General features: G+C 55.5%; 9 protein-coding genes across 9 annotated transcripts; 4 read left to right on the plus strand and 5 right to left on the minus strand.

The window, feature by feature from the left end:
- Positions 1–1,815: 1,815 nt before the first annotated feature.
- Positions 1,816–3,363, minus strand: BDY17DRAFT_33110 (uncharacterized protein). The gene is made up of 2 exons (XM_033737883.1): positions 2,839–3,363; positions 1,816–2,787 (listed from the first exon to the last, which is right to left on the minus strand). The coding sequence occupies exons 1-2, from the start codon at positions 3,302–3,304 to the stop codon at positions 2,036–2,038; spliced, it is 1,218 nt and encodes a 405-aa protein (XP_033586727.1). The 5' UTR covers positions 3,305–3,363; the 3' UTR covers positions 1,816–2,035.
- Positions 3,364–3,570: 207 nt separating this feature from the next.
- BDY17DRAFT_318676 (uncharacterized protein) lies at positions 3,571–5,253 on the plus strand (the record flags this gene model as incomplete). The annotated part of the gene is made up of 2 exons (XM_033736214.1): positions 3,571–5,017; positions 5,069–5,253. The coding sequence occupies 2 exons, from the start codon at positions 3,571–3,573 to the stop codon at positions 5,251–5,253; spliced, it is 1,632 nt and encodes a 543-aa protein (XP_033586728.1).
- Positions 5,254–5,854: 601 nt separating this feature from the next.
- On the plus strand, positions 5,855–7,078 carry BDY17DRAFT_33164 (uncharacterized protein). Its single transcript, XM_033737888.1, has 2 exons — positions 5,855–6,699; positions 6,758–7,078. Exons 1-2 carry the CDS (start codon positions 6,223–6,225, stop codon positions 6,986–6,988), a joined length of 708 nt encoding a protein of 235 aa, XP_033586729.1. The 5' UTR covers positions 5,855–6,222; the 3' UTR covers positions 6,989–7,078.
- Positions 7,079–10,257: 3,179 nt separating this feature from the next.
- Positions 10,258–10,942, minus strand: BDY17DRAFT_33236 (uncharacterized protein). The gene is made up of 2 exons (XM_033737895.1): positions 10,455–10,942; positions 10,258–10,401 (listed from the first exon to the last, which is right to left on the minus strand). Exons 1-2 carry the CDS (start codon positions 10,750–10,752, stop codon positions 10,355–10,357), a joined length of 345 nt encoding a protein of 114 aa, XP_033586730.1. The 5' UTR covers positions 10,753–10,942; the 3' UTR covers positions 10,258–10,354.
- A 348-nt stretch (positions 10,943–11,290) lies between these two features.
- On the plus strand, positions 11,291–15,053 carry BDY17DRAFT_303342 (fungal-specific transcription factor domain-containing protein). The gene is made up of 10 exons (XM_033734554.1): positions 11,291–11,633; positions 11,744–12,709; positions 12,764–12,943; positions 12,995–13,081; positions 13,158–13,322; positions 13,386–13,669; positions 13,738–13,813; positions 13,874–13,970; positions 14,022–14,039; positions 14,098–15,053. The coding sequence occupies exons 1-10, from the start codon at positions 11,421–11,423 to the stop codon at positions 14,973–14,975; spliced, it is 2,964 nt and encodes a 987-aa protein (XP_033586731.1). The 5' UTR covers positions 11,291–11,420; the 3' UTR covers positions 14,976–15,053.
- BDY17DRAFT_271174 (uncharacterized protein) lies at positions 15,054–17,571 on the minus strand. The gene has a single exon (XM_033731947.1). It carries the CDS (start codon positions 17,284–17,286, stop codon positions 15,322–15,324), a length of 1,965 nt encoding a protein of 654 aa, XP_033586732.1. The 5' UTR covers positions 17,287–17,571; the 3' UTR covers positions 15,054–15,321.
- A 457-nt stretch (positions 17,572–18,028) lies between these two features.
- Positions 18,029–20,849, minus strand: BDY17DRAFT_303345 (S-adenosyl-L-methionine-dependent methyltransferase). Its single transcript, XM_033734555.1, has one exon. The coding sequence runs from the start codon at positions 20,805–20,807 to the stop codon at positions 18,129–18,131; it is 2,679 nt and encodes an 892-aa protein (XP_033586733.1). The 5' UTR covers positions 20,808–20,849; the 3' UTR covers positions 18,029–18,128.
- Positions 20,850–21,426: 577 nt separating this feature from the next.
- On the plus strand, positions 21,427–23,030 carry BDY17DRAFT_303347 (uncharacterized protein). Its single transcript, XM_033734556.1, has one exon. The coding sequence runs from the start codon at positions 21,673–21,675 to the stop codon at positions 22,798–22,800; it is 1,128 nt and encodes a 375-aa protein (XP_033586734.1). The 5' UTR covers positions 21,427–21,672; the 3' UTR covers positions 22,801–23,030.
- Positions 22,951–25,287, minus strand: BDY17DRAFT_33261 (serine/threonine kinase 16). Its single transcript, XM_033737897.1, has 7 exons — positions 25,068–25,287; positions 24,913–25,017; positions 24,813–24,851; positions 24,570–24,760; positions 23,548–24,510; positions 23,277–23,487; positions 22,951–23,217 (listed from the first exon to the last, which is right to left on the minus strand). Exons 1-7 carry the CDS (start codon positions 25,089–25,091, stop codon positions 23,101–23,103), a joined length of 1,650 nt encoding a protein of 549 aa, XP_033586735.1. The 5' UTR covers positions 25,092–25,287; the 3' UTR covers positions 22,951–23,100.
- Between the last annotated feature and the right edge of the window lie 10 nt (positions 25,288–25,297).

Here is a 25,297-nt window from a genome sequence, read left to right on the forward strand (position 1 = left end):
CCTTCTTAATGCATTCGCCGATGGGGACAGCGAGCTCACACGTCCACGAAACGAGGGTGATGATTTCTTGCAGATCAGAACCAATGATGGTGACCTGCGCGTACGACGGCAAGGAAGAGGACTGATGGAAGAGGTGAGGGAGAGAGGTGATAGTGAAGAGTGAAGAGTCAAAGGTAGATAGTAGAGGTGAAATGAGTGAACACGGTGTGATTAAGAGCAGTAGCTGATGTCGGTGTGATCAATCTGGGTTTGGCACGTGCGGATGGCAGGGGGGGGTGTCGTACCTGCCATCCCGACTTCCGTTGTCACTTCCGTTTAGCAGAAGCCTCACTCTGGCCTGGCACGTGTGACATTCTTACATGTCAATTCAACTTACCATGCGGCAGATCACCCAGTACGTAGATAAAGGCGGGTTCTCACCCCGTGTGCCAATGTAATCTCTCCAGCATACGATATGTCGGGTTGGACGTGGCGGCGATTAGTAGTAGTCGGCGCGTCCAACAATCGACGGTCGTGATGTGTCTTGCGTGACCAGCACAGAAACCCATCGGCATGCCGCCGTCGCGACGTCCTCGTGGTAGATTGTCTGGCAGCCAAATCAAAGGAAGGGAATGCCTCTTCGATGGACCGTGGACATATCCAATCTGATCCACGTCGAGATTCTCGTGTACATGCGGATTCGCTGAATGAAGTGTCAAATATATAGACTCTGCGAGCAGTGCACGTTGATTCCCGAGGGAAGCGTGTAGATTCAACAGTAAGGGTATGTATGTTTTCGTGTCGGACATGGTACGTACTGTCAATCCCAATGTCTCCGTTCTATTCGTTAGATGGGCGCACTCGGATTGAAGCATCTCATCCATACATATCGATGCTGCCATCTACACCTCTTCAGCTTGGTGTCCATCAACTGTTGGTAGAGCAACCCAGACATCAAACGTCTCGGTCGTGTTCATGCATCGCGCCGTTTGCTTGGCAGATGAATGCAGAACGAGCATACTCGGCCGAGCGGCAGCATCTCCGTCACATTCTCATGCTTGCGAGGCTTTGAGGGCATCAAAAGACCCGGCCGCAGAAACAGAGAGCCGCCATCCAGTCAAACCGAATGAATCCCACAAAGCCGCCATTGCGGGGCTGCGGGGCGTGTGTGGTCCACCCAGGCACCTCCCAAGAGGAAACTTACAGCCTTCGAAGGGTCTGATGCACGCCAAGAGGGCCCCGTGTTCCTGCTCCGCGGGTGATAAGAGACACATCATCACTGCCAGCGCAACTGACAACCCAGCGCAAGCAGACAGAGCATACTCGGCCGAACTGCAGCGTCCCCGTCCGCACTCTCACGTTTGCCGGGTTTGGATGGTACCAAAGACCTAGCAGCAGAAACGGAGAGCCGCCACCCAGTCAAACCCAACTGAACTCCGCAAAGCCGCCACACTGGGGCGCGTGTGGTCCATCCAGGCACCTCTCGAAACGACACTCCCACGCTTTGAGGAGTCTGCTGCGCGCTTCGAGGGCTCTTTGTTCTCCTCCTACGCAAGCGAGAAGAGACGCATCATCACTACCAGCACGACTGATACCCAGCGCAAGCAGGGGGAGCATACTCGCCCGATTGGCAGCATCTCCGTCGCACTCTCACACATTTGCTGGGGGTGGATGATACCAAAGACCCAGCCGCAGGAACGGAGAGCTGCCAGCCGGTCAAACCCAACTAAACCCGCAAGGCCGTCACATTTGGGCGCATACGCGCTATTTAGGCGCCTCCCGAAACGACACTCCCAAGCTTTGAGGAGTCTGACACGCGCTTCGGGGGCTCTTTGTACTGCTCCGCAAGCGAGCAGGGACGCATCATCACGGCCAGATCCACTTATGCCCAGCCCTGCCAAAAAGAAGTATACCCGGCCGAATGGCAGCATCTCCGTCATATTCTCACGTTTGCCGGGCTTGGGGAGGGAGCGCATCGGTGAAATTTGTTTTGAAAGGCCTAGAGACCCCGACGGGTGGGCGGGTAAAACAAGCTACAGTCCCTATTAAGACCCGTTCACCCCCCAAAAGTCTTCCTGACCTTCCTCCGGATGGGTCGCTTGCAAGGTCTGATCAAGGGTTGAAGGGGATATTTCCAATCCAGCCAGCGTCCACGCAGCCAGCTAAAGGCAAAGCTGGGAATCATGTACAGCAGCACGGCCGCGGGGAAATTGGGCGATAAGAAGACGAACAAAGATGCCACCACAAGCCCGATCCGCTGCTGAAGAGAGAGATTGATACGCTTTGGTGTTGCGCCAGTATTGACCGGCCGTTGCTGAAATAAGGAGGTGCAGACCATGATGCCGAATAGGGTCCATGGCAAGATGAGGGTGGGGTCGGGGAGGGTGAGGTCCATGGCGAAGGACAGGCCTTCTGTTTGCATAGAGGGATCAAAGTGAGGACTTAAGGTGTCTGGCAATCGTGTTGGGGGAAAGACTTCGGGTAGTCGTTGGATTGCTTCGTCAGCTGGCTCTGATGTAGTCGAGGCAAAGTTGGAGAGCTGTGACTGTTCAGCTTCCAAAGTCGCTCCATTCGCCACTTCCGACTCGAGATCTTCATGTTGATTAGTTGCCGAGGCCATCGTAGCATTTTGATTCGCCGCTTCCAGTCTGGCTGCCAGCATCTCCACGGGATCTTTGCTGACGACGGCGGGTGGATCTGGAGGGGTGGGAAAACGAGTCGGGTCAATTTTCCTGGCGACCCATTCCAGGGGAGACAAGAGCGTAGGTAAAAGACCATCCCTCGCCCCACATTTCAGTCGGATCGATTCTGTCAGGGCAATCAAGATGCCAAAACTCAGGACGCCCGACCGCCACTGACCTTTGATCCCGTAGTCCTTGTGCAGTTCCTTCACCACCCTGACCCGGGCCCGCCAGATGAAGAATGAACGCATCACTTGCGCCGATGGCGTATCGGCCATGGCCAAACGCCTTGAACGCTCTTGTTCTTCGGGTTTGGACAGTTCGACATTTGTGCGTACCCCCACGAGAGGCGCTATTTGCGCCTGGAATTGCTTGATTTTCTGCGTTGGAGTGCTGGTGAGATAGGCGTGTGCAGAACGGACCAGAATGGCTGTAATGGGAATCGCGGCGGACCAAGGGATACCGAGGCTGTGCACGCCGTTTAAGACGGCAGTAGGCCCGGCCACTGCCCAATCGACCAAGGGGGATTTGGGCGAAGGTGTTGATGAGAAAGTCCGAGCATTCTGGAAGCAGGCCACGCGAAGGCGAGGTGGCAGGGCGAAGAATGACGAGCGCATGCACGAAGTTGAAGTGTGGAGCACCATGTCGTCCACCGCTGGCTGATGCGTGGGCGACTCTGAGCGATAGAATTGGTGATTCTCGGGGAATTCATTCAGGTGAGGTCGGGCTTGAGTTGAGGATTCGCCGGACGAGGGCACGGCCCGCGTCAGCCGCCGCCCGTGCACCCGCCACGGGGTTGTCTCGACATCAACGTGGTTTCTTGCCCATCACCTCGTCACGCCGACAAGAAACCATCCAAGCCATGATATAAACCAGCCACCGCCAGATCTTGACTTCAGGACCTGCAGCGATGATGGCTACTTTCCTTGTGCCGCTGGCCATCTCCTTGCTCTCCGTTGGCCTCCTGCCTTATGTCTTTCGGCTGGTAGGGCGTCTCATCGGGCTCTCTCTCCGCAGCAAGACCAAACAGCGACGCGAAATTCTCCTGGAGAGAGCTGTTGTTGCCGAAGATCAGTCTCCTGCCGATGGCGAAAGCCGTTCTCCTCCAACCGAAGCGTCAGTTGCCTCTCTGGACGACGAGGAATGGGAGAAGGTGAACGCTGGCGAGAAGACGCCGCCTCGAGCAACATCCGCGAACGCCGATCAGTCGTACGCCGGTATCATCGGTTTCTTTCATCCTTTCTGCAACGCTGGTGGGGGAGGCGAGCGTGTGCTGTTTGCGGCAATTCAAGCTACTCAACATCGCTACCCCAAGGCACTCTGCGTGGTGTATACCGGCGACCAGGACGCTTCCAAGGAGCTGATCATTTCAAACGCCCACAACCGCTTCAACATTCCCCTCAATGCCGCTCGCGTGTCTTTCATCTTCCTCGCCGAGCGAGAGTGGGTTCTGGCTTCGAGATGGCCGCGCTTCACCCTCTTGGGTCAGAGTCTTGGTTCCTTGATCCTGGGGTATGAAGCCTTCAGCCTCGTTGTTCCGGATGTCTTCGTCGATACTATGGGTTACGCTTTCGTGCTCGCCTTGTGCAAATGGCTCTTCCCCAAGATGCCCGCCGGGGCTTACGTCCATTATCCAACCATTTCGACCGACATGCTGAGCAGTCTACACGATGAAACTCAAGGCCGCGGTCTCAACGCCGGTTCCGGAAAAGGCGCAGCTGGCAAAGCAAAGCTATGGTATTGGAAGTTGTTTGCCGGGCTGTATTCATGGGTGGGAGGACACATCGATGTCGTGATGACCAACAGCTCGTGGACACAAGCACACATCACCTCACTGTGGGGCCCATCTCGCACGAAACGAAGGAAGAAGTTCCCCATCTCGAAAGTGTACCCACCCTGCGCAGTGGAGGAACTTCACCGAAAGCTACCGGTCACCGAGGAATCGGAGGCCCAACGATCCAGGAACCTGATATACATCGCACAGTTCCGACCGGAAAAGAACCACCAGACCATCATCGCCGCCTTCGCTCTCTATCTCAAAAGTCTTTCGCCGAATGCTCCGAAGCCAAAACTTATACTGTGCGGCAGTGTGCGCGACGACCAGGATGAGAAACGGGTCTACAAACTTCGACTGCAAGCGTTGGAGATCAAAGAACATGTGGAATTTGTGGTGAATGCCAAGTGGACACAAATCCTCGACCTTTTGCGCACGAGCAGCATCGGTGTCAACGCCATGTGGAATGAGCATTTTGGTATCGGCGTGGTGGAGTATCAAGCCGCGGGGCTCATCAGCGTTGTCAATGACTCGGGCGGTCCCAAGGAAGATATCGTCGTCGATATCATGGGACAGAAGACTGGTATGCCGTGCTCTCCGACCCTGTTCCAAACTCTTGCTGACCATGGCACAGGTTTCCACGCTTCCACCGATCAGGAATACGCAGATGCCTTCGCCAAGGCTCTGGCATTGTCGCCCGAGGATGCTTACGCTATGCGTCACCGCGCTCGTACAAGTTCGTCCCGCTTCTCAGAGGAGGTCTTTCGCTCCGCGTGGACCATTCACTTGGATCGCTTGGTTGAGCTTGGCCGGGCCTGACCTAGAGTCGCTGCTGTACGTAATGGACGATCGCTTGCTCCTGCTTTTCTGTTTCACTGTCCATCGTCACCCTCGTTGCATGCGTCCTTGTGTCCACCGAAGCAGCAGACATGGGGAATCTCGTCGCTCCACCGACGGAGAGTCCCTGATTCCGATTCATGCAAGGCTTGATTTAATGTTGAAGAGGCCGCAGCTTCCTCTCACGCTCTGCCTCGATGGCCCCGATTCACTGATGGCTCAACGAAGAGCTATATATCGTTTGACCGTGGTCTCTACATCCATACACCACCTTCCACCAGCTATGATTGCGACAAAGATCAATCTTGTCGTTCCAAAAGACCTCCATCCTATACCCTCTGTCGCGCGCTGGTCACCATGTGTTGGATGCTATCCTGGTGCCATGATCCATGCGGGCACACCAAGGTGGTAGTACCATTTGAAAAGTGCGAGTTCGAGAACAAGTACAGCTTGAATATGTGCATCTCGGAACAGCGGGCGGAGGATAAAGACTTCTGCTGTTCGGGAGCATGTTGCGATGAGAGGTTCCTTGAGGCATGCAAGACGTCTGCTAATGAGCCGGATACCTGCTGCTGGTTAACATCTGCCTAGGATTGGAACACATATCTCCTTGCCAGGCAGCAGGCGGAAGCGGAAGCACGTGGCATGAATGGACCACATTGGAACCTCGATTCCGAGACACGCAGCTTGTTGACCACACTTATGGCACACGCAAATCGGCACGGTGGCTGTCAAGCGAAGAGAAATGCCGCTATCGCCCATTTAGATTGTGTCCTTGCTGAGAGAGCGCGCACGGCGGATTTGACTCGTGGAGCAGACACGTAGGAGAGTGGTATGAGAGTTGAGGCAGAAATGCAACGGTTTGCTCCTCCCTCGCGTTTTCCCATGACGAGGCTTAATATACCGTATCATAGTCAATCCACGAGCGTTCTTTCGTGACGTTGAGTCCTGATGCGCCTCCAAGCAGTCTACACCGTTCTGGAGGAGATATTCACATTGGCCGAGTTGTTACAATGTCTTCATTCACGCATGCTTGGTGTTGGAAACCGTCACCGGTGTCGCATTCACGCGTTCTACAGCATTCACCACTCCAACAACTTGTGTATATCTGTCGATGTCTCGCTCGTTCAGTTCCTCCGTACTCGCCCAAAGACATCAGCCTGGTCTCATCGGTGCGTTACTACACCTCACAAGGCGCCGTGCAGGTTGATTGCTGACTGCTCTACAGCTACGATGTGTCTGAAACTGTGGTGGTTCCATTCATGCGATCACGAACCCGATACTCATAGAATCAAATGCTATGAATGGCGTCTGCTCAAGGCCGCCAACACTCCAAATCTCCCCCGCAAGTGTCCCGATACACAAGACAAGGAGTACGAGCACGACTTCTGCTGCTCGACGGAGTGCTGCATCAGGAGATTCGACGCGGTAAGTCTTCTTTTCTGTGGGGAGCTGTAGATCACGAATGACTGAACTTTTCAAACAGGGTTGGCGGGCGTACCTCACAGCAGCGGAAGAGGCTGGGATGATTCGATGGGGCCAGCACGGCTCGTCTAATCGTTCGGTGTTGAGGAGAGATTTGGTTGAGAGGGCGGACCGGCTTCGCGACGAAGCTAACAAACATCGCGAATGTGACGTTAAGAGAGCTGCAGCTAATGCTGAGCTGCAGCGTGCGCGTCGTTCGCAGCAAACTGATTCGGAGGATGACGAGGAGTAGCTTGAGAGGAGGCTATGCCCTCTAAAGATCGCGGAGAGATGTGACCAGCCGTCGGAGATGTCCGAAGCGTCTTCCAGGTACTCGTGTAACACTCAAATAGAGAGACAGAACAGTGCGCAGTATTGCTTACTTTATCGTCAATGCACGGTCAGGGGGCATGGTGCTTCCTCGCGCTTACTCTTAGGCTACTTCGTCTTCAGGCAACAGCTGTGCCTGATCAATATGGTTCATGGTCGGAGGCGAGCTCAACACTCGATCGACCTGTTTCGAGTATTTGGGCGGAAAGAATCCATGGGGAACCTCGCATGTACTGGCGGATCCGGAATTAGGTAGCCTCGTGGCCCAAGGTGTTGCACGCTTCTGTTAGCAAACATCGCGAGTCCTGGGATATCCCATTTCGGATTTCGTCCTCCAGCAGAGGATGTCTTTGTCACCTGCCACGTCGACTATCCTGTCGTGTCTCGTTCCACCTTTCCATCGGTAGAGCGTGGTTATTTAGTTACACCGACGATTGTGGAAGTGTACAGTGCTGCCTTTCCGCTCTACATCATTCACCACGGCAAGATAGTCGTGCATCGTTCAATACTGCAACATCATGTCTATATATGAACCAGATTGGTGGACCTTCAACCGTTTTATCCACCTCTCTTGCCAGAGACTACCGAACAAGGACGACCAGGATACCGCGGAGAACGCCCGTTAATCAGTGCCGCGCTCAATTAATAGGTGACAAGGACTTATTCATCTTGACCAGTTCGAAGACTGACTACCAAGTAGTCTCGACATTGCGATCATGTGTTTCAAGCTCTTGTGGTCCCACCAATGCAACCACGTCGTCGATCTATTCAAGACGATCAAATGTGTAGACCGCCAACTACTCGAGGCCAGACGCACTCCGAGTAGTCTTCCACACATTTGTCCTAGTCTGCAGCCTTGGGTTACTAGACAAGCCTTTTGCTGTTCTGTGAACTGTTGCGCTGCAGTCTTCGAGCTGGTACGTTAGCTATCCGACGAGAAGCAAAATCAGAAGGACACACATGGCCAGCAGATCCAGACTGATCCTCAATCAGGAGTGGAATGCTTATCTTGCGGTGGCCGACAAAGTTGGGTTGACCAGATGGGGAGACCGTCTACCGCCTGAGACTCAACGTTGGCTGGCCACCCTCCGCGACCATTGCAACCGGCATCTTCAATGTGCGGCGAAGAGATCCGAGGTCTTCAATGTGCTGCAGCACGGTCGTTCGGGTGGAGCCTGAGATGTGATGGACGTGGTTTCGAGGGTTTTGTTTGCGTAGGCGTGTCACTGGTCAATTCGGCATGTTTCGAGCATCCTATCATATCCTTTCTTCGAGTCTTCGTCGTCTAAGGCGCGTACAGAGCGTACTCATCTTCACTGGTAGTTAGATTGTGCTGCAAGGATCGTATTGGAATTCTCGACGCTGGTGTGGGGAGTGCGCACGCTAAGACGAAGACCGACCTGCGCTCCCCTGTCGTCGGCATGCCAGAGGAGGTGCGGTGCTACCGCTCGGAGGAGGAGGAGAGGCCCGTGGCGCTAGGCAAGAGGAGGGCGCTCGTGGGGCCGAGTCTCCGCGTTCTACTCGGAGTAACGAGCCTGTGTCGGCGGGCGCGAGAGGTCGCGCGGGAGCCGTGATACGTACCACTCATACGCTTCATGTACCGCTCGCAGGGTGTCGGCCGAAGACGCTGTGCGAATTGGAGATTTTTCCGTTCTTGAGCATCACGGGTAGTAAGCACAAGCATGAACCGAGCTCGTGCGTTGCCAGTGACTATTGAATAGCATTAGCAAGACTTATTCCATTCGTCCTGAGGCTCACTTACCGATGATATAAATGAATCAATTGTTCCTCACGCATAAAAAGCTCCCCAACACTCTGCGCAACTCTTCTCCTTACTTCGAACTGCTTCAGTCTCCAACAACGATCGATTCTCTCCGAGTCCCAAGACTCTACCACCGAAAGCTAGCAAGAATGTGCTGGAAGATCTACTGGGAGCACGGCTGCGGCCATGTCCGCGACACCGGTCTCACAAAGGCCTGCCACCATCCTGAGCCATGTGCCTTCCCATCGCCGAGAGCCGTTTGTAAATCGGCATGTTGCTCAGAGGCTTGTTGCGCAGCCTCTCGCCAACTGGTGAGTTCGCACTGTGCGGGCGACAAGCGCACATGGATGGCTGACTTGAGGATTTCGAGTGAAATAGCTCGAGGGAATGTACGAGGACTACCTAGCGTTGGCTGCGGAACAACGCCGCCACCTTAGCATGTGGAACATCGTGTATCGTGTTGCACCACCTCGTGAAGAGATGGAAAAGGCCGACACGTTCGAGCGGCAAGCGAACGAACATCTCCAAGCCTACCATTCGCACGCATCTTGTACAGCTCGCAGGTATGCGGCTCAAGCGACATTGCGGAGTGGTGATTTGTCGGGTCTTGAAAGCGAAGAATAGACTGCAGGAGCATGGAAGGGGCTCGGGTGTTGTAGTGGCTTCTGTGCGAGCATCAGCAAATCTCATTCGTATGTCTTGTGGTTCACGCACCTGCAGTACTCCAGCGCGCCTTCTCATTATGTGTGCCATAATGTCTGCGCCACGAGTCCCTCTTGACCGACTTTCCGGAAAGTGCGCTCAAAACATTTCCCTCTTCGTCGACCGCTTCCTTTTTCGCAAGAAACATGTTGGCGCAATAATGGAGAAAACACAAACCTCAGAGAAAGGCAGCTGATCTACCGAATGAAGACCAAACTATTCCCGACGCATAGCAAGCCGATCGAAGCTACCAACACTTCGTCACATCGGTCGGAAAGCCACCAGTCACGACGTTTTCGCCAATTCGACCGTCAAAGAAAGGCTCTGCGGAAATGTGCTACGAGGTGGTTTGGGGCTGGGCCTGCGATCACATCTGGCACACCAGACGCACCAAACGGTGCGAAAAGGCAAGGAAATGCTTGGACCCAGAAGAATTTCTTGTTGATAAGAGCTTCTGCTGTTCGGCGGCTTGCTGCTCGAGGATGCGCGATCGTGTAAGTCCAATTAGGACATTGCGAGCGATAGACACACGCCGTACATCAGACGTTCTGTTAGAGTGCGAGGCTGATGGTGGAGATGACGTGGATGTAGCTTCACGAAGAATGGCAGGCGCTTTGGGGGGAAGCGAATGACAAGGAGAACGAGTATCGCTCGGAAGATCGTGAACCGCCGGCACAAGTCATGGAAGAGGTCAATGAGCTACGTCAGAGAGGGGAGGAGTGCTTGCAAGCCTACCTCGCACACTTTGACTGTGCGGTGAAGAAGCATGCAGCCAGAGAGGCACTGTTCAGTGGCGACATGTCAGTGCTTGAGCGCGAAGACTAGTTAGCAGACATTCCATCCGAGCTTGGGTGCTGAGGTGGCTCTTGGCACTATTGAATGAGCATCGGCAGCCTTCAGGACATGGATGCAAGTTCCTACTCACCGGCCAGTATAATTATTGGAATGTTTCCTCCATGGTTTGGTAGAGCCAACAACACACCTGCTCGAGTCCAGTCAACTACAGATACCAACGGCGATCTTCTCCATCCAAAATGTGTTGGGCGATAGTCTGGACCCATCATTGTGGCCACGTCTGGGAGACTGAATGGACAATTCGGTGCCCGTTGGAAGATCCATGCACTACTCTCGAGCCACGACATATTCAAAAGTCGTTTTGCTGCTCCGAGACTTGCTGCACGGCCTACCGACAAGAGGTGAGTGAGAGCCCACGAGCTCAGCATGCCGAAGCAGCTTTGTGGATTTTCATGCCATTGCTCGGAACAAGGAGCTGACGTTTGTCAACCTTTGGTGAATAGCTCCTCCCAGTATACAATCAAGCCAGGGCGGAGTGGAGGGAGCACTCCAGCCACATGAAGAGTAGCCACCGGCAAAGGATTCCTGTGCCTCCGGAGGAGATTGAACGAGCCGGAGAGCTTCAACAGCGGCTGAAACAGAGCTGGGAAGCTCTGCATGTACACAGCAATTGTAACCGTCGTCGGGATATTGCAAAAACTGCTTCAAGCAACGGAGATATGTTATCGCTGCTGCGGGTCGAATAAGACGAATGGCTTGGGTGACGTCTGGATCGCATCAAAGTGGTAGAAGTGCCGTAGCACATGGAATCACCAAGGCGATCGTACTCTGGGAGACTTGTCAACGTAGACGGGTAGAGAGCAGCTCGAGTGGGCGTCTAGACAAGGGATCAGGTGAGGTGGAAAGATAGTTTCGAGATCCACGCGAACCTCAGAGCTTCCGGGCGCGCATGCAGCCTTCATGACCCTCGTGCATTCAACATCGCGAATAACACAATGACAACAATTGATGCGCGCCGCGGTGTGCATCTTCCTCTATCCCTTGCCCGCTTGAGCTGCATCGCATCTCGCCGTCCGCAAGGGCGTGTCTCTTCGCCATGCCCGGCGCCTCGGCAAAACTTGCCGCGGCCAACATGACTTCCCCGGCGAAGAGGAAACGCGAACGGGATGCAGATGATGGTGGCGGCAGTGCAGAGCACGACAATTCGCTGACGACGACCAATTTCCGAAATGTGTCGGCATGCAACCGTTGTCGGACGAGGAAGAATCGGTGCGACCAGAAGTTGCCGCGGTGTAGTGGGTGTGCAAAGGTGAGTGCTGACGCCTTATCTTCCCTCCGAGTAGAAGGCAGAACAGCCGTTTCCTCCAAGTTTCACATCGCTCTCGTTCATATGGCTAACGCAGGCCGTCAAATTTGCAGGCGGGCGTCAAGTGTGTCGGATTCGATCCGGTATCGAGGAGGGCAATCCCGCGGAGCTACGTGTACTACCTCGAAACCCGCGTGCGCAATCTAGAAGCGCTGCTTCAGACCAATGACTTGCCCATCCCGCCGCCCGAAGAGGACTTTGCGATCAACGATGACATCAAACCCGGCAAGAACGTGCCTTTCCCCGTCTTGGACCACGAACCCAGTCCGGCAGATCAAGACAGCATAGAGCCACAGCACGATCGAGGATGGCACATTGATCCGGCGCTTCAAGAAACAGACGAAGACTCCGATCCAGCCACTAAGCTCGCCACTGATGTTCCGCGTATCTCCCTCCAAGGCAAACCACCACCGCGAAACGCAGAGGGCAAGCAGGGTGTGTCTTTCGCTCGCGTTGTCTTGGCGGCCGTCAAGAGCTGCATGCCCCGAGCAGGGGTGGACAAGAGCACCGGAGTGAAAGCTTCTAAACTCTCCAGCGCCGAGATGGCGGGCGGTGGCGGAACAATTAGCACTCGAGACGGTTTTTTCGGCCTGCACTCCCGTCCCGCTGTAGAGCCGGCGCCATTTCCGGATGAAGCTACGGGACGCAGGCTGGTGGAGATCTACTTCGATTATGCCAACTGCCAGATTCCCATATTGCATCGAGGGGAATTTGAAGGCTTGTTTGCGCAGGTGTATACGAAGGAGCCGGCAAAGAGAACGCCGAGAGAGTTGTACTTGCTGACGATTGTGTTTGCTATCGGTTCCGGGATTATCATGGATTCTTCTGGTGGTGATGGTGAAGATGGGGTTGCAGATGCGGAGGCACAGGGAAAGAAGAAGCGGCAGAGACGGAAGGGCAAAGATCAAAAACACCAGCCCGAGGAGTACCACTCCAGCGCGGTGATCTATCTTGAGACTTTTCTCAGCTCCTCGCCCACAGCCCAACACAGCGGCCCGGGGTTGGAGGAGTTGCAAGCGGTGCGTGTGCTGATGGACATGGCTGCCGGTCGATAGCTGACACATGCGCAATAGGTCCTTTTGCTTGCGAGTTTAGCCTTGCTGCGGCCTGTCGCACCCGGTTTGTGGTATATCATCGGCGTTGCTGTGCGCCTCGCAGTGGACCTCGGGCTGCACTCCGAGGATATTGAGCCGGAACTGGACGAGCAGATTGACTCGGATTCTCCAGAGCAACGTGTGCTTGGTCGCCGACAAGTGAGTTCCAAGGACATGCTATATCGCTCATGCTAACGCACAAGGAAATAGTGGTGTCGTGATCTACGGAGACGACTGTGGTGGTGTGTCTACGGCTTCGACAGACTGGTGTCTGTATGTGTGGGTCGTCCGATCGGTGTAAGCCAAGTTCCTCGCACACTTCATTGCGATTTTCTACGTCCATATTGCCTCGGAACTGACAGTATCACATCAGATCACCGATCAAGTTGTCACGACCGAGTTCCCAAGTCTTCTCGAGGACAAATACATTACGCCCAGTGGCTTTCTCAGGCCCCCGAGCACCGTGGAGTATCCTACCTCTAAGCTCGTCTCGCAACATTATGTCAGACTACGCTTGCTGCAGTCTGAAATTCTACAGGTACGTTGATTCAAACTCAAGCATTCTCCTGCGAAAACATGCTCATCTCATGGCTCTCTGCAGGTCTTGCAATACAAACAAGCCCAACACGCCCGCATGCTCGGCGCCAACACCGGAAATCCGTACATCCACACAGACCTCGCCTCCCCATTTATGAGCCGCTTCTCTTCCTTCCGTGAATGGCGGTGGGACATTGACCAGAGGTTGCGCGGGTGGAAGGAGTCCATTCCCGAAGCCAAACACATCAATGTCGGCTTCACTCCGCTGTTCTTCGAACTAAACTACTGGCAAGCCACCATTTTGCTGTATAGGAATAGCCTGGCGGTACCTGAAGCTTTGGCTGCAGAGTGCGTTCTGCCTTCTACTGATTTTCCGACTACCTCATCGTATACTGGCTAATCGAGCGTTTTAATAGAGTGCAGTCATCAGCCGGCGGCGATGTGCGCAGTCCCGGAGCCATCCATACCGAGATGAAGGAGGATGAACAACTAGTACGCGATCGCCTTCATATACGAAAGCATGCTAGATGAAGGCTGACTGATATTTTCCAGGTCTTTATGAAAGTTGCCCAAGCCGGGCAATGCGTTCTCAAGATCTACCGCCAACTCCATCGTCTAAAGCTCGTCAACTATACCTTTCTTGCTTCCCGTAAGTCGAATCTTGAACAGCTGGCAGACTCCTCGCTAACAGAGCACCCAGATCACATCTTTATGAGCGGTATAGGACTAACGCCGCATCCTCCCAGCTCCATGACCCTTACTGATTCATTCCGCAGGCATCTCCTTCCTCTACGCAATCTGGCACTCACCCCTAGTCCGCGCACAACTGACTCTAGACGACGTCGACTTCACCATACTCGTCGCCACCTCCGTCCTCACCGACCTCAGCGAGCGCTGTCCACCCGCGGAAGCCTGTCGCGACGCCCTAATCCGCATGAGCAAAGCCACCATCGCCATGGTCGAAAAGTCCACAGGCTTCGGCACGGCGTCCACGCTGAGTGCGCAACTCCTCGGTACGCCAGGGGAATACTTCAGCAGCGACGTTGCCGTGTCTTCGCCCACCATACCTGGACTTGCGTCCTCGTTGAAGCGTGGAAAGCAGTTTCGGAGAATGACGATGCCGAAATTCGACATGAATCTCAAGGACTTGTTCTCCGATGAGGAGATTGCGAATACGCGGGCAGGACACGCTCCTTTCGCTACCAGCACTCACGAAAACCGACCCGAACCATCAAATACGCACCCCTCCCAATCCCCCTCCTACCCAACACCCTCCACAAAGCAATTCCCCGCATCAAATAATACCTCCTCCACACCACAAGACTACCTCTCCCTCCCCCTCCAAAACTCCAATAACTCCAATAACACCACCAACAACCCCTTCGACCTCGCTCCCTACACCTACCCCACCTCCACGAACCCCGACACAGACATGACGGCCTTCCTCGACTTGACCTTCCCAATCGCCGACCCCAGCAACTCCTGGGGCGCGAATTCCTGGAGCGATTTGAACATCGGCACGGGAGGCGGGACAAGCATGGCGGGGTTCGAGGAGGAGAGTTCGTGGGATCATGCGGCGGGAGTTGATCTTTTTGGGGGCCTGTTCTTTGGAGGCGAGGGGGGTGGTGGGCCTTGGGATGAAGGGATGGAGTGAGTCGCGGAAGGGATGGCGATTGTAGATCGTATCAAAACAAAGTGTGCACAGTGTGCGATAGCGATATGAGCGAACTGAACATCCTCCATTCCATTTTGATAATCCGCGAAACGAAACGGGAAACACCGACAGACAGCGTGCCGGGTCCCAGGGTATCAACCTCCAAAAACGAAACCCAATCCGCTTTCCACTCCCCACTGGGGAATGCAAATTCCGTCTCCGCAAGGGGCAAAAGTGTCCATCCCTTTGGTGCCATGTACACCCACAAAGTAGAACAAAACGCCCAAGCACCACGCTCAATATCATCATTCCCTTAATCACCATTACACCTGTACAGTAGTCCTCCTCACCTACCCAACAAGCCGCCTGCATCACCAAGACTCAACCCCTCCCATCCCGCCTGTCCGTCCTCACCCGAGCCCGGCTGTGCCGACGACGGCGGAGGCGGCGGTATCCGCGGCACCTCTGTCCTCCTTCCCTCAGCACCAGCCAAGCGCCTCTCCAACGCCGCCGCGCTGGCATCGGGTTCATGCGAGCCGGACAGCAAGTCGCCTACGTCCGCTATGGTGGGCGATTGGCGCTGTCTGGTCGGCCTTGCGGCTTGATGACGAGGCGGACGATAATCAGCCGGTGGGCCATCGGAGAGGGCACGAATGAGGGAGGTGGTATGGTTGTTATCCCTGCCCCCACTGGTGTGGAAGTTGTTATTGCTGGATGAGGAGGAAGAGGGAGCTTCTTGCGTGATGAGGTCGTCGTCGGAGAGCAGGAGCCCCCCGGCGTCCTGCAGGCTTTGCTGCGTTTCGCGGCGCTCGAGCATAGGGCCTAGGACGCCTGCTGGGGCTGATGGGCGATGGGGGCGGGAGAAGTGGTGATTGGAAGAGCCGTTGGTGCTGCGACTCCCTGTGCTCGGCGTTGTGAGGCCGCCTACGTCTTGCAGGAAGGCGTGGGAACCGCGTCTGCTTTGCCCTGGAGATGGGGTGGCAAAGTCTTGGGTTGTGGTGTTGTTGTTGTGGGCGGAAAGAGTGGAGGGAATATGTCGGGTGCGTGAGTTTGAGCGGGGATTGTCTTCCAGCAAGCCGCCGACATCAAAGAAGTTGGCAGTCTGTGTGGACGGAGAGATGGGAGTGGCTGCCGCAACGGGCTGGTATGCGTGAGATTTGTTCAGAGAGTCGTCGGAGTCGCTGCTGTGGTTGTTCTCTCGTGCTTCTTGAGTTCTGTTGAGCGTGCGCATCGGCGTAGAGGTTGCTGGGAGAGCGGGTGGGGCTAATCGGGGCCCATCTTCCGCCTCTTCTTGCAGGTGGTCGGGCATGCGGATCCCGAGGAAGCGAAACAGGTTCTCCTCACTGCCTGTGTCATGCAGCTGGGCGAGAGTAGGTCGGCGAGTGGAAGTGCGCTCCAGACTGTCCGAGACGCTGTTGGAGCGGTACTTGTTCTTCTTGGTGCCTTTGTCGCGGAGAAAGGAGCCAATGATGACAGCATTCGCCACACCCGTCGCCGCGATAATCTCACAGGAGGCCCAGACGGTGCGGTATTGCTGTCTGCCAAGGTGCTCAATGACCAGCGGCACTCTCGCGGCAGTGATGGCGATGAGAATGATGGACAGGCTGAACAGCGAGCTCAACTGCAGCTTCCTCCTCCACGTCTGGCCGGAGCGGACAATGATGGGGATTGGGAAGGCAACGAGCAGGATGTCGGTGATCATATCACACGTGCCCATGGTGATGAGGTTCGCATAACCTGTGCGGCACTTCGCGCCGGGATCGGGGATGACTTGCCAGTAGTGGTCGAAGGGCTGGCACTCGCTCAGGGTCTCAATAACAACGAGGCAGAAGGTGATGCCGAGGAAGACGCGGATGCCGCGCAGCATCCACTCATATGACTTGCGCCAGATGCGAATGGTGATGCGCTTGAGGAATTCGGAGATGGTAAGCTTGCACGTCCAAATGAAGGCGGCGTAGAAGATGCGCGCGGCGAGCACGAGGCGCGCGCCAATCTCACGGTGCGCAATGTCTTCGGGAGTGTAGTGTATGCCGACCGTCTGCACATTGTTTGTTCCCCAGAGGAGGACGACGTGGATGAAGGCCATGCGGATGAAGAGCGGCACGAGGCTGGCCATCATGATCCAGTCTTCGCGGAAGAGGCGATTGCTGCGCGTCTTGCGCCCGCACAGGCGGATGATGATGATGACGGCGGAGAATATGGTGCACCACCAGCTGAAGAGCAGGGTGGGATTGCGCGTTGCTCGACTCTGCGGCGGAGGCGGAGGTTGGTCGAAGAGGCCTCGGGGGTGCAGGGTATTGAGACTCGACATGGTGGAGGGTATTGTGGCGCGCACGAGGCGGCCGGCCAGCGCTGTCGCTCAGAGGTGGCTATTGGGGGGAGGGTGTTTTCATGCTTGAACTACCGCGATGCGGTGGAGACGGGTGTGGAATCTCCTCGATATCGGGGATAGGAGGAGGAGGCGCGCATGGCCGAGGGGCGGAGGAAGTCGTTGCAGTCGTGCAATGGGCGGAAGGTGGGAGCAGCCAATGAGTGTGGGAGGGATCCAAGACGGCGTGGCAGAAAGATAACGCCCAGCAGTAAGGAGAGGTGAATGCTGAGAGGTGCCGAGAGATCTAGATAGCCCACGCGGACTCCCCGTGCTCGACTGCCTCGATCGGGAAGTTATGGGTCGGAATCTCCACCCGGGACTCGAGCGGGTGGGGCGTGCCGGTGGCGCGGGGCGAAAGCTAGAGCCGCGCACGGGGCATTGGGTGGCTTAGGTAATCACGCAATGGATGCAGCACACGGAAGGAACGACTCCGTGACAACCTCGAGGCGATATTGGGTGGTTAGTCCACTCGGATGATGTTCTGGACTCAAACGCCATATCCAACAAAGAGCCAGCATCGTGTGTGTCCCTCCTCACACCTGTCAAAAAGTGGTACAGACCCTGACTAGCCATCCGTCGGAACCTGTCGTGCTGTGTCGCGTGGGCACATGCTGACAGCGTGGCACGGCTCCATATAGACTGCTTTAGTCGCGGTAGTGCACCTGGAAATGCAGTGAGAGGTACCAGTAACCTTGATTGGGATGGATCTGTCTGCTGTGTACATGTCAAATCTGTACTCAACACTCCACCCCTTCCAACTGGCGAGATGCGAGCATAACGCTTCACACTGTCGTGTTCGCCTCATCGCCCTCGCCTGCTCTCTCCGGCATAGCATCGGCCACCTTCGTCTCCTCCGTCTCCATCTTCTCAAGCTCCTCAGCCCGCACGATATCCTCCGCAGCCAGCGCATCCTGATCAGCAGCGAGCTGCTCCCCCAACTTGGCATCTTCCCCCAATTCTTCAACCTCGATCGTCTCATCAGCCTCAATCTTCCTTTCGACTTCCACCGCGTCCTCCTCTGCAGCAACACTCCCTTTGACAGCAGCCTCTCCATTTGCCGCCTTCCCGCCCTTCATATCATGATTGACCAGCTCCGTATCCTCGTTGAAAATCCGCAACAGCATCGCCTTGCGCTCCTCCTTCGGCAGCATCAGGTTCAGCGAGTGCATACTCCTCCAGAGAGGTAAAGTCAGCGGCTCTTCAAACCCGTCCGGACCCTCACTCGCCTCGACCCTCAAAACACAACACCCCATCCCAATGTCCAGAACCTGCTTCCCAACCTCATCCAGCGCCTTCCACCCGCCTTCCCCATTCTCATCGACTTTGAGCTTGGGGAACATCTCGACCAACAACTTGCGCAGCGTGGACTTCTTTCTCAGCCGAATCACGCGACTTTCGCCCACCCATCCTTCGATGATCGGGAGACCCTCGGTCTGGATTCTCCAGCGGCAGATGTCCTGCCCCTGGCTGTCCTGCTTCATGAACATCTTGACGCCCGCGTGCACGAATTTCATCCCGCGCCCTTCGTTCGTCACCAGAATCTCTTTCGCCAGCTGGCTGCTGTAGTAGATGCCCTTCACCGGGTCGCCGGCCGGGTTGCGGACGAGGAAGCGGTCGCGTGGAAAGTCCGGGGTGAGCTCGTAGAACGAGTAGATGCTCTCCAGCTCTGGGTGGTTGGGATCCAGGTACTTGAAGGATTCTTCGTTGGCTGCACCGTCATCTCTTCTGCGCTTGCGTGGCTCCGGCTGCAGCTCCTCCGCAACCTTCCTCTTGGTGCCAACGCCGGCATCCACTTCTGGTGCCGCATTTTGCCGTGCAGCAGCAGAGTCTGTATCGGCTTCGGAGATCGTTGGCGGCTGGTGTTGATCAATCTCTTTGACAATCTCCCCAACCAGGGTTTCGGGTTCCGCCTTCGCCTCCGCCACAGCGGCAGGAGGGCCTTGAAACTTCCAGTCTTTCTTCATACTCTTGCTCTCCGCTTCCGGCTTTGCACGAATCTCGCTCAGTTTCTCCATGACGGCGATGAAGAATCCACCAGTGTCTTGCTGGTGGGGATACACTCGCATGCAGTGTTGCAAAGGGATCTGTTCCTCTGGGCCCGGTGGGAACATTCCAGGAACAATCTTGCTGTCTTCTGTCTCGTATTGCTCGGCTTCGGGATACGACTCGTATATGTTGCCGTTGCGGCTCATGATGTTCCAGTCTGGAAGGCCTTGGCTCCGGATCAAAGATGGCAATTTGTCGCTACAATCCACGAGGCGGACTTTCGCCACACCGCCACACCGTTCGATCGCAGACGAAACCACGGCTTCGTTCTCCACCGGATTGAGCGAGCACGTGCTGTAGACCACTCGGCCGCCGGTCTTGAGCATCTGCAGCGCACGGGTGAGAATTCGCACCTGCGTAATGTACAGACCCAGTCCGTTTTGCGGGCTCCAGTCTTTCCAGATGGAGGGGTTCTTTCGACATGTGCCATCACCACTGCATGGTACGTCGGCCAGGATTCGATCAAATTTGAGATATCTGCCCTTCTTGGGCTGTCCTGGCGCGGCAGGAAGGCTTGGAAGTTCGATGGAGGGGAACATGGTTGCGTCGTGGTTGGTGACGATGAGGTTGGGGGAGTTCAAGCGCTTGACTTGGTGGACTAGCATTTGTGCGCGCTGGTAGTTGACGTCGTTGGCGACAAGCAAGCCAGTGCTCCTCCCGCTGTCATACTGCTCGCTTTCGGCAAGCGGCGCACCATTGGAAGCGCTCTCTTTGCCATTCACTTTCGCAATGGCTGCTAGCACTCGTTCTTCCTCGCCAGCGTGAATGGCCTCAATCAGCTGCGCACTCTTGCTCCCGGGAGCAGCACAGAGATCCAGCACGGTATGTTCGGGTCTGATGTCGAGCAAAAGCGGTGGGATCATGGACACGTGCTCTTGTCTCGAAATATTCCCCACACCCGTCTCACTGACCAAGAACCTCTGAAACTCCTTGAACGGCTCGTACTTGCGCACCACATTCTTCGGCGTCTTCATTGTGTATGCCAACCCGTCAGGAAACCAAGGAATCTGCGTGGGGATCTCCACCGGCCGTCCATCGTGCTCGATTTTGCTGATGATGGGAAAGAAGCGCTCGACGAGGTTGTTGCGCACACCCAAGGCATGGCCTTTCGAACCCGTGAAGCGGAAGCTGTTGGGCAGCTCTCTTCGTAGGCTGGCCCAGAATGCCTGGTTCTCTGTGCTATCCGGGACGATGTCGAGGGTGTTGTAGTAGCGTTGGAACTTCTCGTTCTGCTTCACGATCTCTTCCGAGCGGCGGTTGTCTTGCGGTGGACGCTGCGAGCCCCCCCCGCCGCCGCCGCCTCCGCGACCACCTCCACGGTGACCGCCTCGACCGCGACGCCCTTTCTGTTTGGTGCGTGCCATTCTGCTGCAGTTGATTGGGCGTAGGCTGCGAAGGCAAAGGGTCGACTGCATTCACTTGGGGGAGACTTGTGAAATTGAGATTTTGCCTTTGGAGCTGGTGCTGCTTATCGATTAAGCTGTCCCACGCTAACCAGATGTAGTAGCCGCCAGACGCATGAGCCAATCAGCGAACACACAACTTCTCTCATTCATCAGTCAACATCACGACAACATCAATGAGCCCTGTTGGGGACATTGTATTCCATGAGAGAGCGCCAGCAGACGAAGAGCCCCACTCTCTGGTGAAACTTGGAATACAGATCCAGGTCGACACGATATGACGAGCCTGAGGAGTAGGCACACGACCTCCACGCTTCTACGCCTCATCTCGTGAAATAGAACGACGGGCAACAACACCAACACCATGCAAGTAAGAATCCGCAAGGTACACGTCGGAGCTCGAAGCATCCGCATCCCCTGAGATATCCTCCAGCACACGCACATGGCTTTGGCGCACCTCCAGTCCTATTTCTGCACATCTTCGCCCGAACAGGCGGCAGGGGTCCAGGATCGTCCGGCCGCGCCACAGTCGTGTTTCCCAATTTAGAAGCCCACGCGCGGGTGGCTGCATGCGCGGGGGGAATTTACTGGCCGCAGCTCTCGATCATCCATCTACTAATATTCACCCTTGAAGCACTATGTCGTTGGGGAAAGTAGGCGGATGATGTTGTCCCGCGGCCGAGCGAAGTGTTCTTTTGACGTCTCTCTTCTCTTTTCTACTCTTCACTCTTCACTTACCTATTTCCTTGTCTCTTCATCCTATCTATATGGTGGCGCGATGACAACCTGAAACATCGGGCTCATTGCTCTACTACACCTCAACTGTCGTTAATACTTGCTCTCTTGGCCCCTCTCGCTCGTTTCCAAACTCGCCGTCATGCACTTCGATCGCCAGTTGCTCTATCTGGCCTTTACCTTCTGCATTGCACGAAGTACCGCCCTGCCAGCTGAGGAACTCCCTTCGCCACCCTCCACCCCGAACCCATCGGCCACCAAATCCTCGCCTCACGAGCTCCGGCAAGTTCTTGCCACCACAGCGACGCAGAATGCGCTCTCCGTTCTCGAAGGCGCTCTTCCAAGCAGCATCGATTCTGCATTAAACTCCGATGCCAGCTCTTTCTTGGCCACCTTTCTGCATCCAGCCTCGTCCGCGGCAGCATTCAGCCATTCCTCTTTCACACCTTCCTCCAATCCTACCGATACCTTCTCCTCAACGCCCGCCTCGCGGTCTTCCACTGTCGCCACAACATCTTCGAGCGCAACGCCTTCCTCCTCCTCGACAACCACCACACCAGCGATAATACCCCACACAACCCAAACCCTACAATCCACCACTCGGCAACATGCGCCATCCACCACATCAACATCCGCAACAACCAGCACCACAGCTCCCGCGCAAACCACCAACGCCCCACCGCACTCCGCCCCCTCCCACCCAATCTCCAACGCAGCCGTAGCAGGCATAGCCTCCAGCGCCTCCGCAGCAGCCATCGTCCTCCTCCTCGCCGCCCTCTACCTCACCCGCCGCCACAAGCAAGGCAAACCCCTCCTCCCCTTCGCCCTCGCCATCCCCTTCCTCAACCGCAGCGCCTCGAAACGTAGCGCCGCCAGCTCAGACATCTACCCCAAATCCGCCTGGCTCTACGACCCCGTCATCACCCCGCCAAACCACAGCCGCCGCGGCTCCGAAGTCGAGCAAAATCTGCTCTCACTAGACAGCAGCGGGAGGCATTCCGCGTTTTTGCCCCGGCATTCGCGCGGCCATTCTGCGGATGCGGAGCTGGAGGCCGATATGGGGTTCTACGAGGCGGATTTGGGCATGCCTAGTCCGAGCTTTCGAGGCGGGGCGGAGAGGTCGCAGAGTCCGACGCCGTTTTTGCCGGAGATACACGTTTCGATGGATCAGGAGGGGTTGCTGGGGAGTTATAACAATCCTGCATATTTTGGAGGGGGAGGCCGGAGAGGCAGGCCGATGATGGACGATATCTCAGAAGATGAGGAGTAGGGAGCGATACTCGCATATGGAATCACGATGTATGATGTGAGGATAGCGACTACAACGGATGGAGATAGATTGGTGGATTGCCTTTCGAGCGTGGCGTTGGTTTGGGGCTGGTTGAGATACCCTCGGGAATTTGTGACGGTGATTGGAAGGGGCAGACTGCACAACGAGCTGAATGAGAGATCTGCTCGTTCTACGACGGGGAATGACACATAATCGAATCGCATTTGGATTGCTACATCTTCCCGCTTTTCTCATGAGCTCGCGTATCGCCGCAACATGGAAGGGAACGACACCCACGCACTACAACCTATGCACTGAGCTGTTCCTCGACCACCTCCTAAACGTCTTCCCACAGTAGTAGAACAAGATGCCAAAAGAGCACCACAGCGTGATCAAGGACATGTTAGTCATAATCGGCTAAGGAAATTAATCAGTATACCCACACAGCAAATGAGCACGGAGGGGGGGAAACGTACAGGAATATAGCCCTGCTTGATGATCCACGGCGTGATGAACTCCGCAAACCCATAGCCCCATACATTCTTGTTGACGGTGACGGCGACCATCAGCGAGCCGGCGACGGGCTTGTACGAGTCGACGGCGTAAGTGGTGACGATGGCGGGGATGGAGGCGACTTGAATGCCGGCGCAGGTGTAGCCGATGATGACGATGGCTTCCCAGGGCCATCTGTGATGATCTCGTGTCAGAAGGGGAATAGAGTGTGTTCGAGGGATGCACAAGACTTACTTCTGTTGATATCCAAACGCCACGACGAAGTTCCCGAGAATCATTATGCATACGTAGGGAATCATGGCGGGGAGTCGCATCTCCGGCTCGCGGATGCCTTTGTTCTTCCTCGTTGCTCGGTCGCTGATCCAATCCGAGAGAATGCCATTGGTCGCCAGGCCGATGAATGCGCCAATGAGGATGGCAAAGTTGGTGAAGCCGATAGTCTGCGAGGTGAAATTGTACGGCGGGACGGCGAAGTTCTGCGCCTGCGTCAGGTTGATGGTCAGGAAGGAGCTGCAGGACCACGAGACGACGAAGGCGGTGAATTCGGCGATGGGGAAGGCGAAGAGTTTCCAAGGAATCCACAGGTCCATGAGGATGGAATTCCAAGGGTTGGCGTTGGGTTGATAAAACTTCCATTGTTGCTTGCTAGGCTTACCTTTGCCCAGCCAGGGATCACGGTCGGCTGTCTCTTCGCGTGCGAGGTTGTCGTTGGCAGCCGTGCTGCTGTATTCAACCTCCTCCTTTTTATCAATGACCTTTTCGGAGGATTCGAGGGGCGAAGTTGATGCATTCTTGAGAATCTCGTCGGGATGGAGTCGGTGCCACTTCGTCTCGGGGAACATGAAGATGACCATGAGCAGAGAGACAATGGTCATGGCAAAGTAAAGCCACCAGAATGCGCGCCAGCCCAGATGTAGCGCCATGCTGCCGGAGATGATAGGGGCAACCATCAGAGATCCCATGTAGAAGACCCAGTAGAGCGTATTCCAAAAGCCTCGATCGTGGAGGAAAAAGATGTCGGCAATCACGGCAAGTTGGATTGTTTCTGCGGGTCCGGCACCGATGCCATTCAGAACGCAAGCTCCCATGAAACTGCCGTATGTTGTTGCGCGAGCGCGCCACACCGCAGACCCGAGACAGACGAGTTGTGAGACGATGTAGACTGGACGACGGCCGAAGGAAGTGCTGAGAGGAACCCTAGATCATTACATCAGTCAGGTCTGTATGCCTCGGATCTACGTGCTAGAGTCATCTACCAGATGAAGTTGCTGAAGCCGAGGACCAGGATGGCCACGCCCGTAAACCTTACGACATCGGTCAGATTGCTGTGGAATGCCTCAATGAGATATCCAAAGGTGGGTGCAAGCGATAGCGGACCGAAGCCTTGCGTGAAGGAGACGGTCGTTGCCGAAATGATTGCCAACGACTTCCAGAGAGGAGTCCAGTTCTGCAGCAAGTCAGCACGCCATTTGATAGCACTCCGTTCAATGGGAGCTTACGAGTGGATCGTGCGGATCGGACGAAGGCTGAGGAACAAGCTACGACGCACGATAGAAAGTCAGCATGGCTGTAGATTATTTATTGATATCCATAACATACCACATGGCGAGAGCCCTTGACGAAGTGATGGGAGCCAACATCCGTCATGATCTCGGTGCCCGGAAGAATCTCGACATTCAACTCCTTCTCGATCTGATGGAGCTCCTGCGCACAGGGTCAGCTTCGTTGAAGCGACAGCATTTACCAGAGCCTACATTTGCATCCGAGTTCATCTCCATGCTGGGTGATCGAAGGGGGTTTACGGCGCAGTCGCCTCAAGTTCGTGATCAACGCTCTTTGCAGGGACGGAGGAATACGTCGAGCCTGAGCAATCACAGCAAACGCAATTGGAGTGCTGCAACTCCCAAGGTCGTTGAATGTTGCGGTGCCACGATGAGAGAGCTAAGGGAGGCACAACCACCCTTTAAGTGGCCGAACTGCCGAT

This window comes from Neohortaea acidophila (genome assembly GCF_010093505.1).
Source record: "Neohortaea acidophila strain CBS 113389 unplaced genomic scaffold BDY17scaffold_10, whole genome shotgun sequence".
In the NCBI taxonomy this organism is placed as follows: Eukaryota; Fungi; Ascomycota; class Dothideomycetes; order Mycosphaerellales; family Teratosphaeriaceae; genus Neohortaea; species Neohortaea acidophila.

What these genes read in the sequence shown, in the direction of transcription:
- BDY17DRAFT_33164 (XM_033737888.1), top strand. Translation starts at nt 6,223, where the DNA reads ATGCGCCTCCAAGCAGTCTACACCGTTCTGGAGGAGATATTCACATTG. An exon ending in GCATCAGGAGATTCGACGCG is followed by an intron (nt 6,700 to 6,757) that starts GTAAGTCTTCTT and finishes CTTTTCAAACAG; the next exon opens with GGTTGGCGGGCGTACCTCAC.
- BDY17DRAFT_33261 (XM_033737897.1), bottom strand. Translation starts at nt 25,091, where the DNA reads ATGGAGATGAACTCGGATGCAAAT. An exon ending in GGCTTCAGCAACTTCATCTG is followed by an intron (nt 24,511 to 24,569) that starts GTAGATGACTCT and finishes GTAATGATCTAG; the next exon opens with GGTTCCTCTCAGCACTTCCT. An exon ending in TCAAGCAGGGCTATATTCCT is followed by an intron (nt 23,218 to 23,276) that starts GTACGTTTCCCC and finishes TAATTTCCTTAG; the next exon opens with CCGATTATGACTAACATGTC.
- BDY17DRAFT_303345 (XM_033734555.1), bottom strand. Translation starts at nt 20,807, where the DNA reads ATGCAGTCGACCCTTTGCCTTCGCAGCCTACGCCCAATCAACTGCAGC.
- BDY17DRAFT_271174 (XM_033731947.1), bottom strand. Translation starts at nt 17,286, where the DNA reads ATGTCGAGTCTCAATACCCTGCACCCCCGAGGCCTCTTCGACCAACCT.
- BDY17DRAFT_33236 (XM_033737895.1), bottom strand. Translation starts at nt 10,752, where the DNA reads ATGCTGAGCTCGTGGGCTCTCACTCACCTCTTGTCGGTAGGCCGTGCA. An exon ending in TCCAATAATTATACTGGCCG is followed by an intron (nt 10,402 to 10,454) that starts GTGAGTAGGAAC and finishes CTCATTCAATAG; the next exon opens with TGCCAAGAGCCACCTCAGCA.
- BDY17DRAFT_303342 (XM_033734554.1), top strand. Translation starts at nt 11,421, where the DNA reads ATGCCCGGCGCCTCGGCAAAACTTGCCGCGGCCAACATGACTTCCCCG. An exon ending in GGTGTAGTGGGTGTGCAAAG is followed by an intron (nt 11,634 to 11,743) that starts GTGAGTGCTGAC and finishes TCAAATTTGCAG; the next exon opens with GCGGGCGTCAAGTGTGTCGG. An exon ending in GGTTGGAGGAGTTGCAAGCG is followed by an intron (nt 12,710 to 12,763) that starts GTGCGTGTGCTG and finishes CATGCGCAATAG; the next exon opens with GTCCTTTTGCTTGCGAGTTT.
- BDY17DRAFT_303347 (XM_033734556.1), top strand. Translation starts at nt 21,673, where the DNA reads ATGCACTTCGATCGCCAGTTGCTCTATCTGGCCTTTACCTTCTGCATT.
- BDY17DRAFT_33110 (XM_033737883.1), bottom strand. Translation starts at nt 3,304, where the DNA reads ATGGTGCTCCACACTTCAACTTCGTGCATGCGCTCGTCATTCTTCGCC. An exon ending in CAAGGACTACGGGATCAAAG is followed by an intron (nt 2,788 to 2,838) that starts GTCAGTGGCGGT and finishes TTGCCCTGACAG; the next exon opens with AATCGATCCGACTGAAATGT.